Consider the following 18,258-nt stretch of genomic DNA (forward strand, 5'->3'; position numbering starts at 1 on the left):
GGGCTCACAGGAAGAGTTTGCTCTGCCTCCTCCTGAGCCCTGATGTGCTCCGAGCACTGCAGAGGTCCCCAGTTGTCACGTTACCTCTTGAATCTCTCTGTAAGGCACAGCAACACACTCCTGCTCCTAATGGGGGAGTTACACTCAGATTTCATGCTTCTCGTTGCAAAGAAAAACAGGAGTTAAAGGACAGCAGGATAGATGGACACCTAAATTACTGAAACAGAGCAGGACTGTAGGTAGGGACTGTCAAGAGATTCAGTTTTGTGTCATTAAGTGTTTCTTCATTGAAAATTTCCTGAATTACTATTTTGTATTGCATTTGGGTGGCAAGGTTTTGGCAGTGGGGGGCAACAGGGGTGGCTTCTGTGAGAAGCTGCTAGAAGCTTCACCCAAGTCTGACAGAGCTAATGCCAGCTGGCTCCAAGATGGACCCACCACTGGCCAAGGCGACAGCGGCAGTGCCTCTGGGATAATATTGTTAAGAAGTGGTAAAAAACCGGTGCAGCTGCAGCCAGAGAGAAGAATGAGAATATGTGAAAGAGCTCTGTAGACCCCAAGGTCAGTGCAGAAGGAGGGGGAGGAGGTGCTCCAGGTGCTGGAGCAGAGATTCCCCTGCAGCCCGTGGTGAAGACCATGGTGAGGCAGGCCGTCCCTCTGCAGCCCGTGGAGGTCCATGGTGGAGCAGAGATCCACCTGCAGCCTGTGAAGTTCCATGGTGGAGCAGATATCCACCTGCAGCTCCTGGCAGGACCTGTGGCCCTGTGGAGAGAGGAGCCCACACTGGCGCAGGTTTGCTGGCAGGACTTGTGACCCCGTGGAAGGGTCCCAGGCTGGAGCATTCATGAAGAACTGCAGCCTGTGGGAAGGACTTATGTTGGAGAAGTTTGTGAAGGACTGTCTCCCATGGGAGGGACCCCACGCTGGGGCAGGGGAAGAATGTGAGGAGTCCTCCCCTGAGGTGGAAGGAATGGCAAAGACAATGTGTGATGGACTGACCATAAACCCCATTCCCCGTCCCCCTGCACCACTCACAGGGAGGAGGTAGAGAAATGGGGAACGAAGTTGAGAAGAAGGGAGGGGAAGGGGGGAGGTTTTTTGAGATTTGAGTTTATTTCTCATTACCCTACTCTGATTTGATTGGCAATAAATTAAATTTCCGCAAGTCGAGTCTGTTTTACCCGTGACAGTAAAGGGCGAGTGACCTCCCTGTCCTTACCTCAACCCACGAGCCTTTGGATTTATTTTCTCCCCCTGCCCAGCTGAGGAGGGGAGTGATAGAGCAGCTTTGGTGGCACCTGGTGTCCAGCCAGGGTCAACCCACCACATATTTTTATCATAATGAAACCCAGAGGTTTCAAATACATCTGGAGTGTGACTGTCTTAGGCACAACAACAATGTTCAAGTTTTGCTGTAAAAGCATTTTGGTAGCAGAGCTGTTGTTAAGAAACGCTTTAGTTGAAGGCAGTACTTCAGATGACATCCGTTATTCCAGCCCCATGCTGTCCAGTGAAGGAAGCTGTATCACCAAAACTTGCTGTTACTATATTGCCATCTGTATTACCAGATTATGCAAGCGCAGCCAAAATTTCACCAAAAGCTCACGTCTGAAAGCAAAAGCTCTGTCAGCAGAATCTGGAAGCAGGAATCTGGCTGGAGAAAGAGGCATTTCCTCTCTTTCCCCTCTGTCCTGCCCTTACAGAGACCAGACAGATGGAAAGCGAGAAGACAAGGGATGTTATTATCCTGCGTAGCAGCTAAGGCGGTCAGACAGCCAGATTAATTACTCTGCTGCAATTTACACCAGAAGGATGTGCTTAGCCAAGAAATTAACCACAACTGCTTGGACATCTGCCTTAACCATAAAACCACCCTTCCCTCTTTGCCAATTCAGAAATCAGAAGTGCCCATTCTCACTTCAGTGTCTTAGCCCGAGAGGTAGACAAGAAAATTAGTTAAAATCATAATTAAATGTAAAATAAGGAAGGAAAGATGGAGAGAAAAGGAGGGAAAAAAAATTCAGAGAAGCAAAAGAAGCAGGGAGATGCAGAGATGAGTGCAGGCATGCGTGGGAGAGGGTGGGAAATAGAAGCCAGAGATAAACAAGATTTAAGAGTGAATTTAGGCAAATGATTGAGTATTAAGTGTTGGAAAATTTAAACAAAAGCTACCTGAAAATGAAAAAGTCAAAAAAAACCAACAAAAAGGAAGTGAATGGGAATGCTTCATAGTTAAGTTTAACCTACCTCTAGAATCAGTCTTGTAGTGTTAATTTAAATAACAGTTGATGGCTCATTAAATATATAAAGTAGCTATTCTGCATCTGCTAGGTTTTTTAGAAGATTTACATGAAAACTTTTGTTCTGAAATTGATTGTGCAGCTTGTTCTCATGCCAGCAATTTCATACTGAAAAGGAGAAAGGTAGTGTAGATAGACAGACAGACCGACAGACAGACCGACCAACCGATTACGCAAAACTGAGCATTTTTAGGATTTTTTTTTTTTTCATATTTGCCTATGACCCATCACCAGCACTTTAATACTTTTTATGCCAGTAACAAAGGATCTAATTTATATTGCTCTTTTAGAAGCTCGTCAGCCTCAGGCTGCAAGTACCAAAGTCCATGATATATGGATTTTTGAACATACAGCCCTGTAAAACGCAAAGCTCCTCCAGTCATCTCTTTGGTCAGGATATCTATTTCATTTTCTTGTTCTTTTCTGAATGTTATTTAGCCACCTTTCTTCACCTCTTCGTAACATCAAGTACTTGAAAGGAACTTTAAAAAAGAATATTAATAGACATAGCTGTATGTCCATTTGTCCCGTATTTACCATATGTTAGCAAAATACAGTGTTGAAAAATCTTAGTTTGCAGTGTTTCATCCTCACCTGGAAAAACTTTAAAAAAACACAGCAGATACAGAAATGGTTTACGGATGAACAAAGAAATCCTAAAGGCCTGTTTGAGAGAATAAAAACCAGTTCAATGCAGAGAGGGAACAGAGAATTGCGAAGATGGCAATGTGGGAAGAGAAAACCAGACATTTTCCTTTCATAAATACAAAAATGAGAGCTCATTCAATGACGCTGAAAGTTAGAATATTTAGAACACTAAAGTGGGAGGCGGGGGGGAGCCGACAGGTCTTCAATGTAAAAGTATTATATAGAAATCACTATCCACCACAATAGTTTACATATATAAATAATACGGTTTTCAACGTAAATGTATCTAGACTAAGGCTTTAATTTCAAATGAAAACCGTTATGAACTTCAGAGCATTGATAACTGTTTTTCAGTGGTTCGGTAATCTTCCAGTCATGTATGGCTTTCAGTGGGCAGTTAACTGGGAGAAAGACAGAATCCTCTACTAAGGATTATTTCGGCCCCATAAACGTATTGCAGCTGTGGATGGTATACCGAGTTCAACTTCCGTGTGATCCAGAAGGGGAAAGAAAGCCTATGTTCTAAGAACTGTTTAATCTAAATTTGAAGATTTAATGTGCTTTTGAAGATCTTAATTTTGTATTTACCGTTTTGAAAAATACTTGCTGTGGAGGATTAGGATTCAGTTCTTTCTTAGCGTGACTGTTACAAACCAGACAAGGGGTTGCTGGGAATATGTTTTGACAATAATTTGCAGAAATACTTAGGGCTGCCTGCAAAAGAAGTAGTTTGTTTGCTGAAATGGCCCCATTTATTACAGAAGTTTTCAATGCACATCTTTCAGTATTTTCTTAACAGTTGACTAAGCATCAAGAAAGAACATATTGCAACAGATTCTGGGCCACCTCTTCATATAATGAGACCTTCTAAAGTAGATGCTAATGTAGCGCCTTGCATTTATGTCAAGAAGTTGCTAAAATAATTTACGCACACAGCAAATCAATCACTGTAAATGGTATTTACAGAATAGGTAGCTTTGTGGAAATAATAAGTGGCTAGGGTTTGAACAGCATGATTTATTGTGTCATTTTGTTTGCTTTAAAAAGGTTAATGGCAGAAACCTCCTTTCAGTTGACTTTGATCGAACCACAAAGACAGAAAAGATCTACGATGACCACCGTAAATTCCTGCTGAGGATTGCCTACGACACGTCAGGCCACCCCACCCTGTGGCTACCGAGCAGCAAGCTGATGGCTGTCAATGTTACCTACTCATCCACGGGTCAAATAGGCAGCATACAGCGAGGGACGACTAGTGAAAAAATAGAGTATGATGGACAGGGAAGGATAGTGTCTAGAGTGTTTGCTGATGGGAAAACCTGGAGTTACACCTACTTGGAAAAGGTAAAGAACACTCAGGTTTTAAAAAACGCTTCGAATGGGCTGAAATTCTGCAGCATCTGACTGCTGCATACAAAGCAAAACCAGGTAGTAGAAGCACATTTCAATTATTCTAAGTATCAACATGTGATTCCTAGGGGAATGTTTTATACAATAGATACGTAGTCACGCTGTAGCTAATTGCTAGGAATTGATGTCTTTTTAAATTATTTAGGCCACTGACTAACAAGAAGCATCTGTATTTACCTTTATTCTTAACGCTTAAAATAAGGTTCAGGGACTAGAACCCTGCAGTGTAATTCAGCTGAAAACAGTTTGTTTGTAAATTCTTCACTGTTGGTTTTTTTCACTACCAAGAAAAGCTCTTGCTTCTAAATAGTTTCAGCTGTCAATTTGTACTTGCTATATGTTGTAGCATCGAAATAAATGATAGGTGAAGAATCTTCGTTATATACAACGATTGCTGAAAAATAGCTCTCCCTCTAGAAATACCTGTGAAAATCCCCCTTGTGAGATCTCACGCCTGCTATGCAAAAAGAGAATCCATTTCCTTCTGGGGTTTAAATATATTTCTACTGAAGCTGTTGCTCAGCAAATACTGTTTACTAGTCATTGCAGACATAATTTAATCAAGACCTATGATACATAATAGCCACACATCAGAAAAATGTCAGAATAATTCCGAGTAGCTCCTTTTGATATAAATACTCAAACAATTGTTTTGCCTGTGTCTGAAAAGCCTACAGAACAAGAACACAGTATTCAGGGATCTCAGGCTATTCAGATTCTTCAAAATCCTCTCTAATTGTAGGGAAGAAATTGTATCTCCCGTATGTTGTTCTCCTCGTGAGTTAATGGCTCTAAGACAGTTTTACTTCTTCCCATATTAAACATGACTTATCTGAATCCATTGACAATCTGCTGTTTAGCTGTGAGTGCTTGATAAAAGAGTGATACAGTCATAACAAGTAGCAAATTATGAATGTGGAACTACTAATTACAGAACCCCTTACAATTAAGCATCCAAGTAAATTAGGCAGGGAGATGTTAACAACATGTAAGGTCAAGGATAACTCAATTAAAGAGGAGATAATTTTCTCAAGTGGGAATGTCACGTTTTTGTGAAGAAATAGTATCAGTATATGGGGGGATAATCCACCATTTGTCACATGGTAAAAATCTGTTCTTAATTTTCAGTCAATGGTTCTTCTGCTTCATAGCCAACGGCAGTATATCTTCGAATATGATTTGTTGGATCGGCTTTCTGCTGTCACCATGCCCAGTGTTGCTCGTCATACCATGCAGACTATCCGCTCCATTGGCTATTACCGGAATATATACAACCCCCCGGAAAGTAATGCTTCTGTTATAATGGACTACAATGAAGAAGGGCAGCTCCTTCAAACTGCTTTCCTGGGGACAAGCCGAAGAGTATTATTCAAGTACAGACGGCAGACCAAGCTCTCAGAAATTCTATACGATAGTACAAGAGTTAGTTTTACTTATGATGAGACAGCAGGAGTCCTGAAAACAGTAAACCTGCAAAGCGATGGTTTTATCTGCACCATTAGATACAGGCAAATTGGCCCATTGATTGACAGACAGATTTTCCGCTTTAGTGAAGACGGAATGGTAAATGCCCGATTTGACTACAGCTATGACAATAGCTTCAGAGTGACTAGCATGCAAGGCGTCATCAATGAAACCCCACTGCCTATTGATCTCTACCAGTTTGATGATATCTCTGGCAAAGTTGAACAGTTTGGAAAATTTGGAGTTATATATTATGATATTAACCAGATCATTTCGACAGCTGTAATGACCTACACAAAACACTTTGATGCACATGGCCGCATCAAGGAAATTCAGTATGAAATATTTCGGTCATTAATGTATTGGATTACAATTCAGTACGATAACATGGGACGAGTGACAAAAAGAGAAATTAAGATTGGGCCATTTGCCAACACCACGAAATATGCTTACGAATATGATGTAGATGGTCAGCTCCAGACAGTTTATCTGAATGAAAAAATAATGTGGCGATATAACTATGACCTGAACGGCAACCTCCACTTGCTCAACCCCAGCAGCAGCGCCCGTTTGACACCGCTTCGCTATGACCTGAGAGACAGAATAACTCGACTGGGGGATGTTCAATACCGATTAGATGAAGATGGATTTCTGCGCCAGAGGGGTACTGAAATCTTTGAATACAGTTCAAAGGGCCTTCTTACTCGAGTTTATAGCAAAGGCAGCGGGTGGACGGTGATTTACCGTTATGATGGACTCGGACGACGAGTCTCCACTAAAACTAGCCTTGGACAGCATCTCCAGTTTTTTTACGCAGACCTTACTTACCCAACCAGGATAACTCATGTGTATAACCACTCGAGTTCGGAAATCACATCTCTTTACTATGATCTGCAAGGACACCTTTTTGCCATGGAAATTAGCAGTGGAGACGAGTTTTACATTGCATCGGACAATACAGGGACACCACTGGCTGTTTTCAGTAGCAATGGTCTCATGCTTAAACAAATTCAATACACTGCTTATGGAGAGATCTATTTCGACTCTAACCTTGATTTCCAGCTGGTAATAGGATTCCATGGAGGCTTATACGACCCACTGACCAAGCTCGTCCACTTTGGAGAAAGAGATTATGACATATTGGCAGGCCGGTGGACAACGCCCGATATTGAAATCTGGAAGAGAATTGGAAAGGATCCAGCTCCTTTTAATTTGTACATGTTTAGAAATAACAACCCAGCCAGTAAAATACACGATGTGAAGGATTATATCACAGGTAAAAGAAGGTTATTTAATTGCAAGACTGTCTCCCACTTGCTCAAAAATTTCCCTATCTGTGTTCTAATAATCTGGAATCTGATTATCATCTGAGTTACAGGCTGAGGATATTGTCCAGGGAAGGTTAGTAAAGAAACTCTCAGGGAAGATAATTGTTCAGAAAAGTACTTGGCTTTTAGAAACACATCGACAAAGGGATTTTAGCTTGGGGGTGCTGGACTATAGCCATCCAATTGAGACTGGAATTCACAATTTTGGTGAAGTATCTCAGTATGTCCTATTTGGAAAAGTTATTTATGAGGAAGCGTTAAGCACTTAACAATGAGAATAATTACAGCAAACACACTTATCAGGAATAGTGAAATAGCAAATGGGAGATCCTGAAAATATCTCATCTAAGGTTTAGACATTGATTTAGGTACCTGTGTAAGAGATTAGGATCCACAGGCCATTATTAGCTTTCAGGTTTAAGTAACTAAACCTAAACCTTGTGCCCTACACAGTCCTTGTGCTGCTTCAATATTGGACCCAAAAACATAATTCAGTGCATTTCAGTGTATACTGAGGGGTTGGGTTTTCCGAAGTATATTTTGGAGTACCAGTGGAGTACATCTCGTCCTCTCCCACTGACTGAACTGTAACACACGGTGCCTCAGCTCAAGATCTCAGTGCATTGGAAGAGGGGAGAGGAGCTCTAGGTTCTCCTTCCAAAACTGTTACACGTTACGCAGTGCTCTTATAATGAAAAAAATAGACTCCCTGAGCAAGTACAAAAGTAAGAACCCCTCAAGACCATTCATGAGAATCTCCTTACATGCGGATTAGAGTCAGGCTTCTTTGTGGCTCTGGGCTACTGAGCAGTAAAAATTGCATATTCATAGACCAGAAAGACCAAAGGCAAGAGGGAGTGAGACTGTAAGGTAGCAAGGGCAGGAGGGGTCTTTCTGTGACCGACTGACCTCATTAACATGGCAGCAAATATTCACTGCAGGTTGGCCGATATTTTCCAGGGTAGGTTTTTGCAAGGCTACTAATGTAATTTGGCTAAGAAAGAGAAGTCCAATATGCTCCAGGCCAGCACAAATTAATGAGTGCACAGCCAGGAGCAAGGAAGGGGCTGGATATACAAAAAGGAGCGTGAACTTCTCTTTCGGCAACAGAAAGCTGCTAACATGCTGCTTCTTGTATAACTGAGTTCTTAGGGAACCTATTGCTTTTTGTGGGTCTAGTTAGTGATGTGTAGTGTTTTCCATTATTCTACATACAAAAAACCCTGATTGCACATCACCAGAAGTTTCTGAAAAATGCATGGCTCAGACACATTTGAATTTTCATATTTTAATAGATGTAAATAATCCAAAATATTTTACGCAGACAGTGCCAGACTACTGGAGGTGCTCAGCCCCACTTACTTATGAGCTGCGAGACTACCACTCAGAAAAGCATCCTGGGAATCAAGTGGGTTTGCATTAATTTAACAAAGAGCAGCTATTAACAGGGTTGCTAACGTGCTGCCTGGGAGCAAGGATAATAACAGACCTTTGAATCTGTCCTCTTTCAGCAGCATGTGCTGTAGGGGATGCAGTTGCAATCAGATTCTTTGTGGCATTGAAAATGATGCACTTAGTTCAAAAATTGCCCTCAAAATACAGTTTTAGTTCTTTTCTTAACATCTTTGATGTATGGAATACATAGCCATGCACTGCTCATATAAGGTTATCATTACAAAGAGCAATTTCTCTGACTGGCAGTTTTACATGCAGAGCCTCATGAGGCGTATCATTTATCTGGAACGGTTAGAAATTATTTTAAGGTAAATATTTTTTAATTCTTTTGACATTTGGAAAAATTTGGTTCCTTGTTCCACTTATTTGGGTCTTTCTTAAATGAAAACTGCTAGACTCAGTAAGGAGCACTCTGCCAACTTGTGCAAAGCTTAGTATTTGTGAAAGATAGGGTAGAACGACAGAAACAAGGCAGAGCACCCATTCTTGCCCAACAATTGTTAACTAATTGATTGTTGGCATCCCTAATTTATGTATTTTTTACAGAACATAAAATGTATCACAAATAATGTTATCTAATGCTAATTTAGTATCCTGTCTGCTTACTGATGCAACGGTAATACATTTCATTAGTTTTTAATTTCATCAGTCCAACCTCACATTGAAGAGGGGGAGATTTCTCTTGAATCAACATAAAATATTGGCCAAATCATTTAGAAGGTAATTGGCTGTATAGGTGTTACTTCAGGGCTAGTTTGACGACATTACAGTAACGCATACGTAACAAAAGGACAGGATGTACTCTGCAGCACTACTTCTTTTTTGCTATGTTTTAAAGTATTGATGTTGAAGGCGCAACATGGAGCCTGTTCAGCCTGACCATGAAATCCCAATTAGTTTAGGCTATATTAGAAGGAACCTCACTTTGCACTCCTATAGTTGTTCTGGAAGTCACTGAGGACTTCAGAATTGCTGAAACCTGTAATGCCTTTCAAACAAGCATAATGGAATTCTTACATAGAACAGAAGTTTTCTTGTAAGTTTAGAACTTCAAGTTTACTGCACAGGCCTTGCTGTTCTAGCGGTAGTACAAATCCATCCATAGCAAAACGAAGACTGTTTAATAATTTTCATGTTACAGAAGGAAATCAACTCTGACAAAAACTATTCCATGTAAAAATGGTATGATTGCAAAACATAGAACAATTCTAATATTTTTCTCTTCTTTTTTTAATAATTCTCTTGCAGATGTTAACAGTTGGCTGGTGACCTTCGGCTTCCATCTGCACAATGCCATTCCTGGTTTCCCTGTTCCGAAATTTGATTTAACAGAACCTTCTTATGAACTTGTGAAGAGCCAGCAATGGGAGGACATTCCAGTAAGAAACAAAACTAAACATACAAACGGGACAGGACAGAATGTTCCCTTCTATTCAGATCTTATTAGACATGGGTAAACCTGACAGGGTTACTTGCTAAATTAAATCTGAACAGTGCTTTTCAAACCTCTAATTTTTATCTACTTTCAAATGAATTTAAGAAATTACAGATGGTGTTTTTTCTTACAGATTTGCTAAGTTAGGTACCATTTTAAATAAGCTCTTGTTTGCTTTCAGCAATAATAAAAATGCAGAAAGACAATAATCAATGAAAAGAAGTTTAAGGCCTTTTAAAGACGTCTAAGTTTCTTAGCAGAAACTACAGAGATTAGATTTGTACTAACACTCTGCCTGAAGGCAGAAACTGAACACTGTAGTAAAAAATAGACTGTGAAATAAACAGAAGAACAGGTGATATAAATTATGCATACCAGGCACCACTACAATTTTACTTCTCTTTAATATTAACCGTGTTTTATATGTAAAGATAAAATATTGAAAATGAAATTACCTGAGGTAAAACCCATTATATTACATAAAACCAAAACTCCAGGTGCTTATGAAGTTCTTTGGGAGGAAAAAAAATGAACTTCAGTCCTGAAAACCTGCTACAGTTTTAAATCATGGAAGAAACAAATGTGGAAGTTAAAATCTTAATCTGCTATTTAAGAAAATAATATTTACAAATCAAAGTTACTCAAAAATCGAAGACCTGTGCCCTCAAAAATCCTATGATTCTCAGTTAAGATGGAAGCATTAAGGGGCAGTAAAATCCCATTGTGAGCAGTCAAAAACAGATCTCTTAACAAGAACCATGATAGAGAACTTTACGAGATTAAAAGAGGATTTGGAGATTTGGGCAAAGAGGAACCTTACGATATTCAATAAGGGCAAGCGTAGGGTGCTGCACCTGGGGAGGAATAACCCCAGGCACCAGCAGAGGCTGGGGGCTGACCTGATGGAGAGCAGCTCAGCTGAAAGAGACCTGGGAGTCCTGGTGGACAACAGGATGACCATGAGCCAGCAATGTGCCCTTGTGGACAAGAAGGCCAGTGGCATCCTGGGGTGCATCAAGAAGAGTGTGGCCAGCAGGTCGAGGGAGGTCATCCTCCCCCTCTACTCTGCCCTGGTGAGGCCGCACCTGGAGTACTGTGTCCAGTTCTGGGCTCCCCGGTTCAAGAGGGACAGGGAACTGCTGGAGAGGGTGCAGCAGAGAGCTACCAAGATGATTAGGGGATTGGAACATCTCTCTTATGAAGAAAGGCTGAGGGATTTGGGTCTCTTTAGTCTGGAAAAAAGACGACTGAGGGGGGATCTTATCAACACTTAAAAATACTTAAAGGGTGGGTGTCAGGAGGATGGGGCCAGGCTCTTTTCAGTGGTGCCCAGCGACAGGACAAGGGGCAATGGGCACAAACTTGAACATAGGAAGTTCCACCTAAACATGAGGAGGAAGTTCTTTGCTGTGAGGGTGGCAGAGCCCTGGCACAGGCTGCCCAGAGAGGTGGTGGAGTCTCCGTCTCTGGAGACATTCCAAACCCGCCTGGACGCGTTCCTGTGCCACCTGCTCTGGGTGACCCTGCTCTGGCAGGGGGTTGGACTGGGTGATCTCCAGAGGGCCCTTCCAACCCTATGATTCTATGATTCTATGATCTTGAAGAACCTTACAACATAATTTAGACAAAAAAACATTAGTAGGCCCAGCAGAAGGGAGCATATGGAAGCTAATTTTGCATGCATGAAGTGACCCGCTGTATATATTTTTTAATAGCCAGGGATTGAGTAATGGGAAAAGACCTTAGAGCACAGCATGAGAATAGTGTCTTCCATGAACAGCAGAGGCAGTGAAGGAGGAGCACTGCAAGTACTCCAGGCAAGGTGGTTGTATCAGGAGATAAGAGACCTGTCATCCGGCATGGCTGTGAAGAACTATAAGAGGCTGTTTATTTAGATCTCAAAAGAATGCAATTATCCACTAACACTAGCAAACGTGCATCAGGAAAAGAACCAGTCTGGTCAAAGCGATGAGAGCAGACAGATAGTTGTCAAAAAACTTCACGACAGAGCTCAGCAATGTGAGGAGCCGCAGGGGCATGGGACATGACAGAGAGAAAGAGAGAAGCGGGAGGAACACAAAGATTCAAAATTCTCAGGTAGGAAGAAGCTGCAACTATGGTATTCTCTGTTGAACAAGCAAATGCAATCAGGAGCCAGAAGTAAACACACAAACCACAAAACACACATTCTGGAGTGAGTGAGCTTTACCGAGCTCAGAGGTTTTGCTTCAGAGCTCTGAGGATACATGTTAAAAATAAACAAACTTTGTTATTATGAAGTTGCTATAGCATCTCACTGCTCTCACTGATGAGTGTGCTGTCTAGAATATATTTTTGTGCTCAATACCTTTCATGTAGGATTTACAACAGCTGAAATCCATACTTGTTAGCAAGTGCAGTCAGGAATCTGCCACATTCAAGAGAGTTGAGAGCCCAAGTCAATTCATAATTCCCTCAGGAACCATCCCCTCCAGAAAGCCGCCCTCCTGGCAGAGCAGAGAAGGCTTTGCAAACCTTTTGCCAGGCTTTGATTAGCAGCAAGGCTGAATGAAGCCTGTAGGAGTCTGTTAATGACTCCTGCTTGGTCTCCCACCCAGAAATTTGGGAAAACTAAACAGGCTTTTGCCTCATTTGTCAGCAATAAATCAAGTGGGTTAAACAGTATTTTTACTGAAAGGAGAAGGGGTCAATTGGAAGATAAACTGGATCATCTACAGAAACTAAGTACTCCTTTTCAAAAGTGCAGCCAAAGCTATTTAAATCTTCTCTCTGTTTCCTGCTGAGACAACTGCTAGGGCAGCTAGCTGTCTGCTCCCCACCTCCGTCAATACTTGCTCGTTCACAGCTTGTAGCTGTTAAGACCCAGGGTTAGACAGATAAGATATGCCTGTTCTGCGCAGTTGTAAGGTCTCACCCCAGCCACAGTTGACCCCATAACATGAGCTGCCCCACTACGTCGCTGCGTGAGCTAACCATTCCCGCTCGCTGTTCCTGAGCTTCTACCTGCTCTGGCTAACCACAGCAGTTCTACTGTCAGGTCCCGTTCCCCAGCTACCCTCGCTCATCACCAAGAGTCCAGCTGGCCTACTGGGCCACACATAGCTCTTAACAGCCAAGCAAACTTTTTAAACAGCTTCTCCTATCCTAGTTTTTCCATCTTGTGCTTTTGCACCTCACGATTGCACCTCTTACTTCCTCCCCTTTATAGCACACCTACCTTTTCAACAAGAACACCCCAGATATGGTAAAACACGAAATACCAAGCGAGCATATTTCAGACTTGCTGGTAGGTTCTTTTCATTCATTGCCCCTTCTCCTTGCTAGCTGTCAACAAAGCACTCTGCTGTATTCAGGACGGCACCCCCCTAAAGTTCCAGGGAGAGAAGCTGCTCGTCTCTTTTAGGCAGCATGCTGATACCTGCAGTGAAATGGAAGCTCACACAACTGAACTGGCTGGAGCTTTTTCACACATCCCCTTTTATCAGTTTCTGCAATTTTTTGCAAGAAAGGGCATCAGTCCCCAATATTCCACCCCCTTTGCTCTGCACCATTTGCTTCCTTCTCTTTTACTGTAAAGGCTATCATTACAGTTCGATTTCCCCCTTCTTTAGCAGCTTGAGGGGTTACGAGAGCCTCCCTGCAGTTTGGTGTCAGACTGCAGCTACCTGAGAGGCTCCAGCTCCTGACTCAGCGTAACGAAAGGCTTGTTCCAGTTCTAACGCACAGCCTCGTGACCTGCAAAAATCTCCTCAATTTGGGTGGACCCACAGTAGACAGGAATCATACTCGAACCAGATCAGAGGATGAGATGACACTGTAGTAAGAGAGCTCTTACCCATATTTAGTATTGCAAAGGTCTGTCCTGCGCCAGCCCAGTAAGTAGCCTCTGAAGTTTGATCTTATTTTTGTGCAGGTTCTCGGGGAGACAAAGAGAAAAAGCACTGAACATTATCACACAAAATAGTCTTGTAACTCAGCAGAACACGCAGTATGTAGAGTATGTAGATTTAATTAACTCTTTGGCGCTGTCAGTTGTGGCATATCCTGTTGTCGTCCACGGGCAGCACACCAAGAAAGCCTGGCTGTTTGGCATCTAGAGGGGTACAGATGGCTGGTAAAACTTCTGTCTGTTCTTGTTTACAGCCAATTTCGGGAGTGCAACAACAAGTGGCGAGACAAGCAAAGGCTTTCCTTTCCCTGGGAAAGATGGCAGAAGTGCAGGTCAGCAGACGGAAATCCAGCGGAGAGAAGTCATGGCTGTGGTTTGCTACGGTGAAGTCTCTGATTGGGAAAGGGGTGATGCTGGCTGTCAATCAAGGCAAAGTGCAAACAAACGTGCTCAACATTGCCAACGAGGACTGCATAAAAGTGGCAGCTGTTCTGAACAACGCCTACTACCTAGAAAACTTGCATTTCACCGTTGAGGGCAAGGACACGCACTATTTCATCAAGACAACCTCCCCCGAGAGTGACCTTGGGACACTGAGGCTGACGAGCGGGCGGAAGGCCCTGGAGAACGGCATCAACGTCACTGTCTCCCAGTCCACCACTGTGGTGAATGGCAGGACTCGTAGGTTTGCTGATGTTGAAATGCAATACGGCGCTTTAGCGCTTCACGTCCGCTATGGCATGACGCTTGATGAGGAAAAGGCCCGAATACTAGAGCAAGCCAGGCAAAGAGCTCTTTCCAGTGCCTGGGCCAGAGAACAACAGAGAGTCAGAGATGGAGAGGAAGGCGCCAGGTTGTGGACAGAAGGAGAAAAGAGGCAGTTGCTAAGTGCTGGGAAGGTACAAGGATACGATGGGTACTATGTACTCTCTGTGGAGCAATATCCAGAATTAGCAGACAGCGCTAACAATATACAGTTCCTCAGACAAAGCGAGATAGGAAAGAGGTAACACACTGGCTTAGCTCAGGCTGCCAAAGAGACTGTGTACCAGTGTCTTCTAAAAAGGAGACCAAACTGTTTTGCTGCATTACTACTTAAGCCTAAGCTTACACCTTTGCTCAGATTTTTTCTGTAGCACAATCCAAACAGACTCTGCAACGAAAAGAGCGCCTTCCAGAAGAATGATACTGCTAATGACAAAACTTTTTTTTTTCTCAATGACCTTAAAGGTGATCTGCTTTAAAGAATATGTTTACATATGCATATCGCTGCACTCAAGTTGGACTGAAAAGTATTAAAAAGAAGAAAAAAGAAAAGAAAAAGGCCTACAGATTTTGCAACAGGCTGGCTGTTCCTTTGAGGCACTGTATTTAATTAAGATACAGACCCGTACAGTGTTTCCAAATATTACTGAATTGTTGACCTTTGCTTACCAGAAGTAGTCTCTCTCTTTCTCTCTCTCTCTTTCTCTCTCTTTCTCACTGCATAGGATGTGGTATATATCTGTTAATTTTAAAACGTGGGGCAAAAATTACTGTTTATAGACAACCCAACTGCTTTAAACTGTGCTGCTTTCTAAAAGGACATTGGCACAAGTGACTTATGCTACCATGGGAATTTAATAATGGATTTTACAATGCTAACATGGTTTGCCTTGGGGGGAAAATGGCAAGTAGAATCCTTGTTGCAGATAAGCAAAGGAAACCCTGATTTTTTTGTAAATTATGTGAGACAAGTTGTTTATGGATTTTTATATGAATTACAATTTACTGTACATCAAATATTAGTCTCAGAGGAGTTAATTTATGTAAAGTGTTTAAAAAAGTTTATACTTAAAAATAAAATGATAAAAACATGTGCTGTGTGTGATTTTTTTAAAGAAAAAGGAATTGCACCTTTTATGTTATAGCTGTACAGTATAAAGGATTATATTGTAGAGATATAACAGTGATGACTAATGTCCAAAAGTGTTAATATTTTTGTATTAGGTTTAAAGCTGTGCATCTATCACTCTGCTGATAGGATGGGACACTCCAAAGTGGCTGGCCGAACCAGACCGCAGCTCCCTCCCCTCCTGTACTGCTCCTGTCACCCAGGCCAGTGCCACTTCATCAGTCATTGTTAGAAGGCACAGTAACCAAATAAGTCTCGTTTATTATGATGGAAGACTTTAATAGGTTGGGTTTTCCTTGTCTTTTTCCAGCCCTAACGTAATAAATGGACATTTATTCATACCAGGTGGGGTTTCTGTTGTTTTTTTAGAAGCTTTGTTTCACAATGGAGAGAATAGTGTCTCAGGTGCTTGGCAAATTGTATGTAGAAGAAGAAGAAGAAATGATGTAGTTTCATCCAGTTATGTCAACTTTGTCTTCTGTATAATACAGCTCTTTTAGATGTTATAACTCCAGATAGAAGAAGCGTACCTCTGACCTGATGCTACAGAATTGCTCTTTAGGCAGGCAGGCTGTTCAGTAGGTTCATCTCCTGGCCTTCAGCTGGCAGATCAAATCCCATTGCTGTGAACGCTGAACCTGGGGATGGAGAGGAAGGTCCAGTTCTAGTGCCTAGTCTGCATCCCCACACCACTGCATAGATCTGGCACGCTCTGCTCCAAGGCCCAGTACATTTGCTGCAGGACAGAACTGAAGTGTGCAGCTGGTTCCTTATAGGAAGCCTGTGGTGGCATCTATGGCATCTGTTCTACACCTTGGCTGAAACCATTCTTAGAGCTTTACTCTCATGAGCACTAAATTCAGCCACAAAATTAAATATTTTTAAGATGAGACAAAATTGGGGTTTTTTGATGTTCATTGAAATATACACAGTATTTCTATCCATGTATTATAATGACGAAACATAGTAAGTGAACGTGTCTTAACTATGAATGGTTCAAGTGGATGTAATAAAAATAGTTTTCTAACTGCTTTGTATTCTGAGAGTCTATGGTATTACATACTCTAAATTGCACATTAGGATTGTTTGATAAACAGATTTGAATTTCTCCCAGCCAAGTCGCTACCGAATCTACAGTACCAGTGCTATTACTGTATGTGTGTATTTGGTAGAGCATACGGAACTAATTACACATATAACGAATGCTAATCATCTATTAGAATGAAAGCACAGATTAGTTAGTATTTTTACCCTTGAAGTCTTGAGGGCCCTAAATTTAGAGAGGATGATATGTCAGACCCCAGAGGCGTGTCAATTGATCTACGTATTCTTTTTAAAGATGTAAAATGCTAGGTGTTCGCAGTTCTGTTGGGTGGCTCTTCCACAGCACTGTATTTAGCATGCTGTAAGTGCTCTCTGTTGAAATAGGCTCATATTCTAAATTATGTCAAATGTTTCTGTTCTGTTTGAATATGAAAAGCTTGTATAACATGTCAACAATGAAATATATCTTCTACTTGACGCGTACCAGTTCCTTCTCCTTTGTTCTGGCACCAATAAACAACAAATTATAGTATCTGTTGGTGATCATTTTAGATAAAGTCAAATCAAGCCAATTAGTGGCCTTGTTAGTAGGTATAATGAGCCTATTTCTTGCTAAAAAAAGACTTGTGATCTGGACATGCTCCTGCAGGAAATAGTGACCTTGGGGAATATATAAACAAAAGATCTTTTTAAAGAAAAAAATATGTATAATTAAAAGAAGCATATTACAAAAAAAAAAAGAAAGAAAGGAGATTCTAAGTATTTTAGGCAATGCCAGTCAAAATGCTATCCTGATATTTTGAAATGTATATTTCGTCTGATTTGTATTGTTCTTTTAATTTGCCTTCTTAACTTTATATGTGTCCTGAATTTTCCACAAATTGATAACTATAGATTGCATCTAGGCTTTCCAATAAAAGCCAACCCAATGTGTGTGTGTGTGTGTGTTTGTGTTTATATTTGTTTTTTAAATCTGTATGTCAGATATTGCATCTGTGCCATTGCTTTTCTCGTTGTATCGGAAGAAGCAAGCTGATCCAGTTGCGGTGGTATTGATTTGCCTCACGGTTGGCAGTAGCTTTTTTGACTCTGTCCGATGGCCTCATCTGCTAACTCAGCAAAGTGAATTACGCCATGGGATCTCTCAGGTGGCCTACTTTAGAGAAAACATTAAATATACCTCACAAAGCCAAATCTTTTAGAGATAAGGAAAGAATCACTTAGAACTTTTTCTCTCATGTTCTCCCGAGTAAAAATACAACAAAAAGTATTTGATTATAAATAACGAGCTTGGCACTGGTAGTTACATATATACACAGAAGAGATCCTTCAATCCGCATTTAGATCCACTTTGCAGAAACTGCTGACTTCAGCACTGCTGTATGTCAAGA

The 18,258-nt window shown here is 41.5% G+C and overlaps 1 protein-coding gene across 16 annotated transcripts in view; it reads left to right on the forward strand.

Annotated features, from left to right (window-relative positions):
- TENM3 (teneurin transmembrane protein 3) overlaps positions 1–17,798 on the forward strand; it is a 434,875-nt gene extending 417,077 nt beyond the window's left edge. For all 16 annotated transcript variants that reach the window (XM_054202752.1, XM_054202736.1, XM_054202738.1 and 13 more), the window contains 4 exons: positions 3,996–4,292; positions 5,487–7,098; positions 9,854–9,984; positions 14,184–17,798. In XM_054202752.1, the coding sequence (XP_054058727.1) occupies positions 3,996–4,292; positions 5,487–7,098; positions 9,854–9,984; positions 14,184–14,939 (2,796 nt within the window). In that variant the 3' untranslated portion in view covers positions 14,940–17,798. The remainder of the gene's footprint in view (positions 1–3,995; positions 4,293–5,486; positions 7,099–9,853; positions 9,985–14,183) is intronic.
- Positions 17,799–18,258: the final 460 nt, after the last annotated feature.

The sequence above is a fragment of the Rissa tridactyla genome, chromosome 5 (assembly GCF_028500815.1).
Source record: "Rissa tridactyla isolate bRisTri1 chromosome 5, bRisTri1.patW.cur.20221130, whole genome shotgun sequence".
Lineage (NCBI taxonomy): Eukaryota > Metazoa > Chordata > Aves > Charadriiformes > Laridae > Rissa > Rissa tridactyla.